General features: G+C 36.6%; 1 protein-coding gene across 12 annotated transcripts in view; it reads right to left on the bottom strand.

Moving 5' to 3' along the window:
• Window positions 1-483: 483 nt before the first annotated feature.
• Window positions 484-13,743, bottom strand: part of PRUNE2 (prune homolog 2 with BCH domain) — a 135,439-nt gene continuing 122,179 nt past the window's right edge. For 5 of the 12 annotated variants that reach the window (XM_030258582.4, XM_072922698.1, XM_030258588.4 and 2 more), the window contains 6 exons: window positions 13,571-13,657; window positions 9,603-9,701; window positions 7,734-7,769; window positions 7,170-7,208; window positions 5,637-5,684; window positions 484-3,451 (listed from right to left, as the gene is read on the bottom strand). In XM_030258582.4, coding sequence (XP_030114442.4) covers window positions 3,430-3,451; window positions 5,637-5,684; window positions 7,170-7,208; window positions 7,734-7,769; window positions 9,603-9,701; window positions 13,571-13,657 — 331 coding nt within the window. In that variant the 3' untranslated portion in view covers window positions 484-3,429. The remainder of the gene's footprint in view (window positions 3,452-5,636; window positions 5,685-7,169; window positions 7,209-7,733; window positions 7,770-9,602; window positions 9,702-13,570; window positions 13,658-13,743) is intronic. The other 7 variants (XM_030258583.4, XM_072922699.1, XM_012577704.5 and 4 more) reach the window with 4 other exon arrangements.

The raw sequence follows: 13,743 nt of genomic DNA, 5'->3' as shown, positions 1-13,743 counted from the left end.
GTGGCATGTAGGCACAATGTACCAGACAGGTGAGAGGACTCCATGTCCACCAGCAGCTCTGACCCCTTCCATCACTGAAGTCAATCGGGTTGTTAACCTGCTCAGGGTGGTTTCACAGTCAACCTACTTCTGCCCTGTAGCTTTTGCCTTTCTGACATATCAGATGGACTATCCGTGGATTTGATTTTATATAATAGCACAGCCAAATTAGAAAGAAATTTGATAGAGTTCCTTCTGCTTTCTTTCAGGAAAAATACTGATAATATCAACAAAGCCAGGATTTTAATACATGGAGATGGGGAATAATACCATAGACACAAAATTGACTCCATTTCAGTTTTTGGATGGACATATAGGGAATGCAAAATAAAACAAAGTATTTCTAACTATGCAAAGAAGTGACCTAAACCAATCAAGTGTTTCCATGCACCCAGGGAATAAAAAACCCTGCAATTTGGAGCTGAAAGGAAATATGCCCAGTGGTGGGTTGCAATTCTTTATTTCTGATTCATAGGTATATATATCCATACAATGCTATTAGATATCCTTGTATTGCTTAATCTATAATTTAAATCAGCATAGGTATTTTAACAAAAAAATTTGCAACTACTAATTTATATTTCATCTGAGCACTCTGATACACAGTAGAAAAAATCCATATATAAAAGCTTGTATCTGTGCAATTATACTTAATATATTTCTTTCAACAAACTACTGATTTAGTAATATTGATATGTTATTGTTAGTATAACACAGAATTGCCTTATCATAACATTAAAAAACTTTTCAAAATATATTAATACGCAAAGATAACCACACTTTGATCCTGCAATCATTTTTTAACTATCACATCAATGTCCCATTTTGTTTTAATGTGCCATCTGGCTTAAACAAGTTCCTTTCATCTCAGGCTGCCATTATTATTCTGCCCATAATAATCATATTAATTTGTAACTTTGCTGCTTAGTAATTTCACACAAAGCACAGAGAATTAAATTCAACTCTGAGCTGACATCCACCATTAAAACCACAAATTTCTTATACCCCACATTGATCTCAAAGAGTGAATGAAGATTTGTGCTGAACCTCTACTTTGTGGTGAACTTCTCTTCTAGTGAAAACTTTTCTCATCTATTGTGTAACACAGGTCATGTGGCTTGTCCTAAGAGGCTTCAACTACAGTTCTACAAAAGGTGCAACTTCATGCTACTAAATGCTTTTAATAGTTTAGATCTTAATGAAGCTTAATTAGCATATGGAAGTCAATACAAATATTAATCTGTACATAAAACATTATCCCCAATATACTAAGTGACAGCACTTTTATAAGGCAAACACAAGCCAGGATTCAAATATCTGAGCAAAGGTCGAGACTACCAGACCCTAGTTTAGGACAAGGTTACAGAGCAGCAACAATGGTCAGCAGGATTAGGCCCTTCCTTTGTGAAAATTTACAGCAACTGACAGAAAGATGTGATACAGCAGACTAGCAAGTAGGACAGACATACCAGCACAGAGCAGAGGACATGTATTTTGGGTTTCACGCTGGCCAGTAAGAAACCACTCTTCTGCCCTTCTGACAATTTTGTCAGTCTTCATTACAGCAGCTGAACAAATAGGCACACAGTGACAGACACCTGCTTCACTGCAGACTACCTTGCAAATACAAGACAGAAACTGACAGAGTTGGAAATGTGCAAACCACAAAAAAAAAATCAAACTTTTAAATGAAAGACAGAATAGAATTTTCAGTTTAGATTCTGCTGAAAAAAATGCAGATGCTTAAACTTTAGGCTCCAATAAATACTTTCTTTGCTTGTTTTTTCCTTCATCAATGATTCTGAACTGAAAACAGGACTACAGTTAGACCATACTAACAAGGTGAAACTTATCTTAAATTGTTATGTCTAAGGATTTCTCTACAAAGTAAAGAATGCACAGATGTAATTCTAGGACATACAAGAATCTTGCAAAAAAATAATAATATTTCAGAGAGTATGTAATAATAAGACTTCCATTAGGACTTCCCAAAAGGCAGGCGAGTCAGCAGGTTTGGAAAGTGCCTATGTGTATTCATTATGGTAAGAGAAAACATCTGCTGTTTTCTTGACTCTCATCTTTTTAAAGCAGACAAACAGAAATCACTAGATAACTGATTTGCACACTCCTGTAAACGCATGATCTGAGAAAATGAAGCTATTTCCCAGGAAGGAATAGGACTTACTACATTATCTTTTGTGCAAAGAAATAGGACCCCAGCAAACAAAAGATGTTTATGGTTTTTCCCTTTTTATGTTTTTACTGGTGGGTTCTGTGACACAGACAATAAATACCAATATAAGACTTATTTTTTTATCTAATAGAAACACTTGGAGCAAGATTTTAACAAATATTCCTAACAAGTGAGTATGACCCCCAGCTTTCAGCTCCTAGTAGGAAGTAATATTTGAGTCATATTCAGAGAATTAATAACCTTTACAATCGGAGACAGGATGTCACTTGAAGACTCGTAACTTTAAAAAAAGTGTTCTGGAAGAAACAGACTTAAAAAGCAGCAATAAATTAATGCCCCAAGGATTTTAGAATATATGAAAGTAATTTACAGGATTAGATGCTTCTAGGAAATTATGCCTAAAATAAATATACTAAACTGAATTATTAAAATAAAATTAATTTCAGTTGCTCATTCATCCTTGAGAAGTATAACGAAACTAATTATTTTTTTTTACTATATCACACTTTTCTCTGATCAAATAAAAAAGTCATTTAATGAAGATGGAAAGACTTTTCAGACCTGAAGAAACACGAATTCATAAAAGCATGAATACTTTGAGTTGAAAGGGCCCTTAAGAATCATCTAGTTCCAGCCCCTTTGCCTTGAGCAGGGACACCCTTCACCATGACAGGCTGCCAAAAGCCTGATCTAATATGGCCCGTCAAATTCAAGAAAGTCCTGCTGAATTTCTAAAGTTATTTTTAAACAGTAAAGTTGCTGCTGCTCTGTGACACAAGCAAACTAACACTTATTGTAACAATGACTATTGGTTCAGCTATGCATAAACAGTAATATGTTGAAAACAAAAATTTAAAAATCCCCATTGTCATTGACCTATTAATGAGGCACACTGTTGGTAAAATGGTATCCTTTTAAACAGAAGTGGCACACACAGAGAAACCAATGCTTGATGACATAGCTTTCCTAATGAAAACTGCTTCTGAAAACAACAAAAATTACCAGGACCCAAAATTCTGCTGTTTCCATGGCCATAGGACTGGCCCTTTTGGTCTTCTTGAACTGCTGAATGACAGGGGAAACTTATAAACCAAACACAATTGACCAAATCACTTATTGTACAGCGTGGTTGTGATTGTTTGGGTGATGAAAATCCATGTGAACTCTCTTCTTCAAATGCCTGGCAACGATGCTTCTCATTTCAGGGTCATGTCGATGCTATTTATTAAAGACAAAATGACAAAGAACAACAACAAAAATTAATGAGTGCTCTGATAACATAGAACTAGTTATTTCCCTAATCCTGAGCTCCCACAAAGTGTCAAGTATCCTTATTATTTACTTAAATGCAGCAGCGTGAAATAACTTATAGCCTATGTACATCTGTGAAGGTACACATCTTAGTAAATTCTGTTACTGTTTTATTGAAATTAACAACTACTTTTTCAGCAATTCCAATCTGAAGTGTATCAGGTCGGGGGAGATCCACTGGTGGAATGAAACAACAGTGTGGGAGGAATGGTACACCTAAAAATGTTCCTGAGAGTACAGTTTTGCTACTTAGTGCAAAGCACATGTCCTCAAAAACTTTGAAAGTATTCTTTAGAATACAACATAAATGTTGCCTCAAGATACAGTCTTCCTTAAGTAACACACAATTCAAAGTTTCCTCAATATTTATGAACTGTTACACAATGCTTCTTCCACTATGAATTATTTCCCAATATTTCTTTTAAAGTCATGAAGAAGTGCAAGGAGTTGGACAAAACAGAACACAAGGGAGCACGACAATAGACAAAAGCCTTTGGAACAAAATGAAAGGCACAACAGAAGCAAACTAGTGCTGGGCAGACTCCAGAGGCGCTTCAGCAGAAAGCATTTGGAAAAAAAGTCTGTGTAAAACTGCTGTTCTCAGAGTGAAGGGATTTACATAGAATGCTATTTCCTGAAGAAATGACACAAGAAATAAGGGATATGGTCACAGGAAAATTATTGCCACTTCTGAAGACAGATTCATATTTATGCAGAGAAAATAAATGTCAGGAATTAACATTAATTTGGCCTTAACTATATTTATTAACATGAATGTGAATTCTCTTCTCATATTGCTTTTTGCTGCCCAGCTTATCATTTGAGAAAAACAGGAAAGTTGTTCAAGCCACAAAAGGTCAAAATCATACACAAACATGCTGGTTTTTTTTAACATGTCATTTTTTGTTCTCACATCATCTTTTGTTCTTACTTTGAAAAACAGTTCTCATATTAACTCATTATAGAATAAAACAGTGTCTGAGGAAAAAGAGATGAGGTATAATGCCAACCAGTCCAGGAATCAGGAATTTAGCTAATGGTTCTAACCTGTGTATAAGGTATGACAGAGTGATAGCTTACTAGAACACTGATTTTTTTTTAAAAAAAGTGAAACCCAAAGCTTCAATTTGTTTATGCAACTTTTTGCTACATACATTTCTAATTATCTGCCTGTTTACTGATACTCATGTTATTGATGGAATCTTTTGCTGAGGATTCAGGTTTACTATAGAGTATTTCCTATACAGCGTGAGACAACAGTGTATTTCTAGAGACCCGTCAGGGCAGAGAGAGCAGAGCCTCAATCCCTCTGCCCTCTCACGCTGGCCAGGACACACACACTGCTGCAGGGCTGGCTCTCCTGACACGCTGCTTCAGCAGGAACTGTCAGCACTCCTGTGACACACTGTGACTACAAACACTCCCGCTGATCAACAGGAAGAGTAGCACTGCAGGGTTTTCCATTTGCATACTATAGTTATGGCATCAGACAGAGCAACAGCATACCAGAGGACTGACACATTCCCATTTCCAAGAGAACAAGTCCATCTTTGAAAGGAAAAGACAAAGATGCTTGAGATTTAATCAGGAAAATAATTATGAAATAAGCTGAGAAGCAGTAAAGCAAAGAGAAGGCACATGTTAAGAGTATGGCCCAGAAATTAAAGTAAAATGTAAGACTTTTTAATCTTTGAGTGAGAATAGCAAATTTAAAATTTTGGATAATGCATGGAACCATCTTCAACTGTGATCACGCAGCACTTTTTCGAAATGTTTTTAATATAATTTAATCAGAATATTCTCAGGCTAACAATTTTATCTCTCTGCTTGGAAATTGTTAAGGACACTTCAAACACATTTCCAATGCAACACAAATATAACAAATCTTCAGTATATAACACATATATAAAGTATATAAAATATAACAAAGCTTCAATGCTTTGTCTGCTTGTACTATGTTGTTCCTGAATATTACCATAAAAATATTTTGGTCTCAAAAAAGCTTTAAGGAGTCTACCCAGCCTCAGCTCCTAGCAGTATGGTTTTAAAGTAATGTCAAAATGTAATGACAGTATTAGGCATAAATTCTTACTCCTGCTCCACTGAAGCCATTTCTGGATCATTTGAGAGGCAGCTAGTTCTGGATACAAGGAAAAAGATGAGTAAACATTTTTTCTGTGTTGATTTCTTTCTCGTCTAAAATATTACATCAAATTTGGGGATGTAATAACTAACTGTAGTGAGTATCTTTGACAACATAAACACACAAATGCTGTTGTTTTTAGGAATGTAGGGATCTTAGTGCCCACAACACACATAAGTTTGAATAACAAATTTTTAAACTATTTCTTTAACTTGGGGAAGGGAAATGCACTACAGTGATCTCATACATCCAACAGTAACAATAATCAGTGATGCCTCATATGAATATTTCATTCCCCTTTCACGTGCTATGCTGCTGCCTCTACTATTTTAAATGGAGTAACAAGAAAGCAGCCTTTTTTTCCCAGAGTTCTCATTGTCACATATACAATGCATTTGAAAATGTTTGAACAGAAGGGATAGAAATTGCATTTCAAAGGTGGCTAGGCCTTTTAGTTTAACAAAATAGTGAGGTGGTATCACATAACTACTTATGTGAAATTATTGTTTCTGAGGCAGGGTTAGGTCCTAAAATCAAAAAGCAGTGGCCAGTGTTTTAGATATTTCTCTGTGGTTGTTTTAGAAACTAACCTCAGAAGAACTGAAGGAAAACGTGCACTGCAAAAGAAGGAACTTTGGGAAAAAGTACAGCAAAGAAGAAGCTGTAAGTTGAAAATCCTGAAGTGCCTTAGCAAAAGGAAGGTGATTGGACAGAAACTTCAAAACTCAAAAATCTTTAGTTACAAAAACTGCAAGGGAGAATGCTATACTAGAACCAACAGACAGAGACTCCTGCTCAGGAATTTTGTGTACAATACTCACATGAGGAAAGTGCACTGTACATTTCCTAAAGTTTTGCTCAGTGAGTCAAGGACTGTGCACTTAAGCATTGCTTTGGTGCTCTACACCATACTACCACATATTGAAGTCAAAGCACAGAATTATCATTTTAAAGTATCTGATCATTACCTGCCCCTGGTTTATTAAGTAACCATAGACAATATAATATTATTATCAAGTATTAATTCCCCAGCCTATCCAGCTAGCATTGGGAAGACAGAAGAATTTATATACCTACCTTAACTGAGATAGCTAACCCTGATTTAATGAACTGTAAAAAAAAAAAAATTCTAGAAAGAACTACCTCCTAAAAACCATATCAATCTGACATAAGAGGGAAGAGTAGAAAATATTTAATGATCCATTTAAATGGAGTATGTGATTTTAGTCATTCCCATGACTACAGAAACAATCAACAAAAAACAGCAAAAAAACTTCTACAGTGTAAGGGTATGATTATTTATTACTGAGATCCAGCAATACAAAAGCAGTGAGAGGGGAAGTAAATTCTCAAATGGGGCAACTTACCAACACAGTAATTGAAACTACAAGCTGCCTGTTGCACCAAACACAATGTACTACTGCATTCAAGCTATTCCTGTGAAACAATATAATGCCAGGATTCAGCTGAAAGCTATCTTACTTAGCTGTTTCTGAAGCTTCCCTCAGCTCTTCATCCAGTCTGCATGAGTAAAAGTTATTGATATAAAGAAACAGAGAAGCAAGCAGAGCATAAGAGTGAAGCAGAGCAATAGCAGAGCAAAGAACAAATAAAGTACATGCTTTTGTAATAGGCACCCAGTACGATTTAGGGCTAACTCTAAAGCTCTTCAGTTCAGTATGATACTATTTATCCCTGCGCTCAACCCACCTTAAATTTGTAAGTCCTTATTTAGCTCACTTGGAGGCAGAGACAGAGAAGCAGCAGGGGTCTGAGGCATGCCCAGTGGACAGAGCTGAAAGCATTCAGTTGCTCTATCAGGTAATGTTAAACTAGCTGCAGCCTGGGCCAAGTCAAGGACATTTTACAGTTCAGTGAGTTTTATTTGCAAGGGAGGCTGATCTCAACAGCTTGAAGGGGAAAGTAAGATGCCATGTCATTGCAAATCTTCTCTCATTCAGCTGTTGAGGTCACCTGCAGGTGAAAGGCTGTCACACAGATTCACTCTATTATGAGCAGCAGCATGGGCTAGAAAGCAAGTTTTACCTCATTCTTCTCTTAATACACTTATCTTCATCATACCTTACAAGATAAGAGTGAATGAAGGAAGAGAAAAGATGTACAGGTTCATATATAACAATCAATATTGTATTGTGCTTCACCGAAAACTACCAAGAAGATCACATAACCCAAATTCTGGCATAACACTATGTACTTTTTAAAGGTGGAATTTTTCTTGCCCATAAGTGGGATGCTTGTTCTTGACAATGGAGCAATTATGAAACCAAAAGATGAGTTGTATTTTTCTATAGGAATCTCTCTGAATTTGCAGCAGAAGGGAAGCTATGAACTGAACACTGCTCTTCTCCCTTGCAGTATGGGAAGAGCCACTCACAGATGCCTTGAATACACACAGCCACTAAATGTTCTTATTACAATATCTGGAAATGCTTGCCACCAATGGGTGCAACTGTCATCTTTCCAGGTCTGTCTTTTTCAGCAAAATCATAATCTCTCACCTGGCTGCTGACGATGTGAAGTAGGCATTAGCCTAAAACTCTTTAAGTACCAAAGTTTCTTTGGTACTACTGCTGTGATCACTTTACCTTTGGTCTGAGAGGTGAATGGACTTCTCAAACATTTTACTTTTACAGGGAAGAAAAAATGTCTGCAACACAGATGTGTGTACTGCCACACTTTAACAGTAAAACACAGCAAGGAAACAGACAGAAATGCTCTGAGGTTATACAGTAACGGTAAGGCTTCTAGCAAAGGAAACCATAAGGAACTAAAATGTTTACAGGAACTAGAAGAAAATTTGTTAGGGATGTTAGAACATTATGGACAACTCTTTGTCTATTGACCAACAGCCTCTGCTCCACATTCTTATCATCACTCCACTTCTAAAGAAGTTACAGAAGCAAATGAACCTGAGTAAAAGTCTCTATTACCCCTGATTTTGCAACGTAATTTACTGCTTTCACAACTGCTATTGCCAGACCTGAGCTTCCCATCTGCTCCCTGGAATTGCACCACCAACTTGACAAAGGAAATTGCTTTACAATGACTGTGAAAGAGTTGTGAAAACTCCTGCCTGGGTTGAGGAGATCTATGACAACTTCAAAAGCAGTCACTGACCATTTAGAATGAAAATACAATCATACTTGCACATCTACTCTTCAAACTACCTTCTAGAACAGGCTATTCAAAACCTGGGACATATGCTAAAGAGAACAATTTAGAAAAATTAATTCCTGAACAGAACATCTTTTTAATAACGACTACATGAAAACCATGATTTTTTTCAGTCCTGCTTTCAGTCTTGGTATACCACTTCTTTTTGTTTCTTTCAGGTCTGAAAAAAAGTCAGTTGAGGAGAGCAATGCCAATCAACTCCTTACAATTTTTTAACACATATTTTCCTTTGGAAATGCCTGCATTTAAGAAAACTCTTCACATAAGCAGCAAGAACTAAGAAACTGTCTTTCAGCAGTTGTGAATTTAACCACAAGAACTGACAAGGCAAGGACTACTAAACATATAGAATTTCACTAGTCTTCTATTGAATAGGCTATCTTTTAATTAATATTTCTGCTAGAAACTCTGCATGACTAAAACTTGAAAACCCTTCCATTTAAATAGAGGTAAAAGTTTGAAAAAATATACAGCATAGATGGTAACTCAGGAAAGGCCAAACAATTTTCCCACTCACCTAGAAATAAATATTTATTGTGGTTTGTGTTCCCATTACAAGGTGGTCTCCTATTCTGAGTTTGACAGTGAAATGTTTGAAGAACAACATACAATCGTTTTTAAGAACATCAGGAAAGTGCTTTCTGTTTTTCTTAGTCTTTAACATTATTATCAGTTTTTGGAAACAGTTTCCATTAGAACAAGCTACTGTACATCACTTACTTGACAATACTGTCTGGTATATGCACATATTCCATTGGAATCATCTCATGAAGCTCTGCCAATGTGTTGACATACTGTATCTTACTGCTGAACTTAGAGCTGTAACACAGAAAAATAAGTATTAATTGACTTTGCCCCTCAATCTTTTATGACATGCTAAAACCAAATGAAGAAATGTATTAAATGTATTAAATAATTAAGCATTTGGATATTCATATTTCAATTACACACTGAGAGACTGGACTGTTAATGATTAATGACTCAAACAATCAACCTGTCACAGCTAAGTAAGGCTGGTAAGAGGCAAGTCCTGTGAGGTGGGATAACACTTGTCATCATGCCAGTCCTTCCTTACATAATGGCTCTGGTGTGAAAACTTCCCCGTGGGGAAGAACCAAGACTTTCACACAGAGCCTGAAGGTATTCATCCCTGACATAACTGCTGGAACATAAACGACTCAGCTTCACTGAAATAAGAGGCAGGTCTAACATCTTAGATGGCAAGGTACCTGGGCATTCCCACCTGAACCTGACTGAATATAAATGCAATGGACTCTGTGTTTTGTGGGCTTCCCCCACTCAATGAAGACAGTGACCATAACTTTGACAAGACTGGAAACCTCATTACCAAGAAGAGCAGAAGAAGAGAACCAAAGAGATGCCATCAGAATCATGGAGTGATGATATTTTCTCTACTTGGTTTGTCTGCGTTTGTCATGTTCTTTCACATCTCCTCCCACCCACACTATTTCTTTCTATCTCTCCCTCACAATTACTGCTAAATAAAAGTCTCTGCTATTGACTTCAGCATATGGCCTTGTTTTGCACCTTAACTCAGACAGAATAATCTCTCCAATAATTTTAATAACCATATCTTAACGCAGTATAGTTGATCATGAGCCTAGCTGAATCACATTATTAATCCAACATTATAAATTGTAATGCCTACATATTAGACAATCTGATAAGTTTTACAGTTGAAAGGAGATGTGCAAAAATTTGGAAAATATTCAAATCCCTTACAGATTACTTACATGTAAAAAGAGACAGGAAGCATTACTTGACATGGATATAATCATAAAGACAGTCATCAAGGGAGTGTGATGACTTAGCATTTCTATTTTACACCAATTCTCAATCAAACACAATAAAAATGAATTTCATCATTTATTCAGAAGAGCACAGATCTGATTGTGTATATTCTTACTGCAGTGCCTTTCTATGACAAAAAAATGTGTTTATTTCAGTTGTGATATGTGATTCATTTATTGTGCTTATAAAATGATCACTTGGAAAAAAGGCTAAATTGTTCAGAAAACACGCTTGAAACACAAGGCTATTTACTTGTCTAACCTAAGTTATTTGCTAAGTGTGAGCTTACAAGAAATCTTTCTCATTTGGCTTATAAAGCAATTTTTCCCATTTAGCTCTGGTTCTATTTAGATTGTCTTATAAAATCAGTAATAGTGCAAGCTCATATTGACCATATATGTTAAGTGTAGGTCTTGAAAAACGGAACATATTCTTTCTATTTACTGCTGACCTCCAGGGACAGCCAGACAACATGAAGCTCTGAAATAGCTCTGAGCAGAAAGTTGCTGCCACTCCCCTCAACAGATATATCTTCCTAATAATGCCTAGTGAGACAACTGGAACAGGAATACATGAAGGTGCTGTGAACACCTGTTTAAGCTCATTCATTGTAATTTGTCTCTGCACCCAATTAGCATCACTAGGCACACACACTGGATCAGACTGGCCACATTTTAGATGCAAGCATCACCCATGACTGTCCAGTCAAAGCACGGAGTCTTTGCATTTTATTCACATTGTTAATCATAGTCTGCAGCATCATCATTGCCAACTAAAGTAACCTGGCAAACTGCAAGCCAACCATAAGCTTCTAAAGACGGTGGGAAGGGATTAAAAAATCATTCAATGGGTAATTTTTCCTCCTGAGAATTCTTCTGGGTCCACTAATTCCACTACAGTGACTAATTTCTAATTCCCTCATGTGGGAGTCAGTGTATGGGCATCCCAGACACAGTTTCTTTCAGACTTTAGGGAAAGCATGCTGCCAATAGTGGTAACTTTCCATCATTTAATTATTTCCATCAAATGCCAAGTATGTTTCACACACATGTAAAAAAACCCTTAGAAATCTAACTTGTTTCCTAAAACAGCTCAAATAATTTTTAGTGTGAATATCTATAGGTATTCTAAAAGAGTATCTAAGATCTATATCTGCTCCCTCTAGTTCTTTAATTCTATATATTCAGACAATGCTTTGTCAGTCAAGATTTGTCCCACACTCCATTGAATTATCTCGCCAGTTTTTGAGGTAGAATAAAGATAGAGCTGAGGTAGAATTGAGGGTAGCCCACACTCAGTGACTTGACTGCCCCTTACGATTAAAGTCTTTCAAGGCTTTTGATTTCTACTGTTTAGCCCCAGACCTTAGCTGATATACAATTAAAATTATATTGCTTGCCTTTAGCTATCTCACGGAAATCTCTGCTTGTCTTGTGGCCAATGAATTTCTCACTCAAAAATTCCCACTGTGCCTGTAACGGGTTTAGAGAACAGCTGAGGGCTAGCAAACTAAGCTACAGTCACTGTCTTTCAATCCAATCAAGTTTTTATCTCCTTACCTCCTGAAGAAAGGGAAGGGAACTCAAAGTTCTGTCCTTGGTAAGGGTCCAAATAGCTCATGTCATCCTCCACAAAAGTCACACTAGCCATGTATCCTGACCACCTTTTTCAGCTTCTGTTTGCTGCTCAGCTTCTTCTTGCACCAAGACAGTCTACCTGGCTGAGATGGGTCTCTAGTGTGTCTAGTTCTGCATTGCTAATCTGCTTTGCCAAACTATTTAGAGTGAACATTTTTTCCTGTTTTGCCATGAAAAAGCTCTAATCACTGCTGCTTAATATGGCTGCTTTGAATAAATCACTAATGAATTGAAACAGACGTGACTTCTAAAAAAGACCAAACTGTCATTTCTGGAACAAAATAGGATGGCAACAGAAATACCTCAGGTATCAAATGCAACTCAGCAAATCCTTGTAAGTAGTGTTGATAACTCCAAGTATTGTTTCCCTTTTACTCTGGTATTCTGAATAGTAACTTTCAGCTTGGTCTTTAAAACACCACATCTAGAAAGGAGCCTCTTTTATGACATTCTGCGTGTTGCACTTTGGCAGCAATGGGATAACTGATGTGCTTCCCCAACCCAATCAGGACAGAGCACCCTGGGACATGTGATCTCCAGTGTCTTCACCTGCAGACTGTGAGCAGAACCCCCTGAGATCTGTCACGACATAAATCATTCTTTGTGTGGCTTTTGTAGATGACGCTTCTTCTCTTGCCTGAAGCAACTCTTTCTTACACCTGCCAGTGTGCTCTCCCTGACTGCATACTCCCCTATCTTCTGCAGTAAGTGTGAGGTCTTTGAAGTTGGTAATTTGTTTTTAAACTGTTTTACCAATCAAACCATTATTTTGACAGCATTAAACGTTTTTGAAGCCAAATGCATTGAAACACCTCATGATGCAGGCACTTCATCTTGAATGAGCTTCGAGCAACAATGATATTTTAAAAACGCACAACCGTAATCTAATATTGTTCCGTAGCCAGGATTTTTAAAATAAGGTGATTATAATTATACGCATTCTCCTTTTCTATATGCCTTTTATCTGGATTCTGAACAAAGACTATTTTAAGAAACTGAATTCTCAGTACATACACATACAGGTTTAGAAAACTATGCCTATGACTTCTCCAACAAGATACTCATATGAATCACGTTTTTCCCCCCTATTCACCTTTGAAAAGTATAATTCAACTTCCAAAACCAAACATGAGGCATAAAATGAGCATTATTCAGTGAAAGATTAACAGCCACTTCAGATGATTTAGAGTGCTTGTGTATTCTCAAGGACATAGAAAATCATAGGTATTTACTACATACCTTATAAAAGGTCGTGTTACAGCCAGAATTGTCCTGATAAACCATGATGGATGAACAATTATGAATGATTTCAAATTCTTCCGTAATCTAAGTAAAAAAAGTAACAGTTTCTTAGAAAAACAGAAAAAAACCACAAAAGATAAAGAAAGATCATATACACTAAACTCTGGCAC

The sequence above is a fragment of the Taeniopygia guttata genome, chromosome Z (genome assembly GCF_048771995.1).
Source record: "Taeniopygia guttata chromosome Z, bTaeGut7.mat, whole genome shotgun sequence".
Classification (NCBI taxonomy): Eukaryota; Metazoa; Chordata; class Aves; order Passeriformes; family Estrildidae; genus Taeniopygia; species Taeniopygia guttata.
The sequence above is the reverse complement of the archived record's forward strand: the minus strand, read 5'-3'. Positions and strand labels throughout refer to the sequence as shown.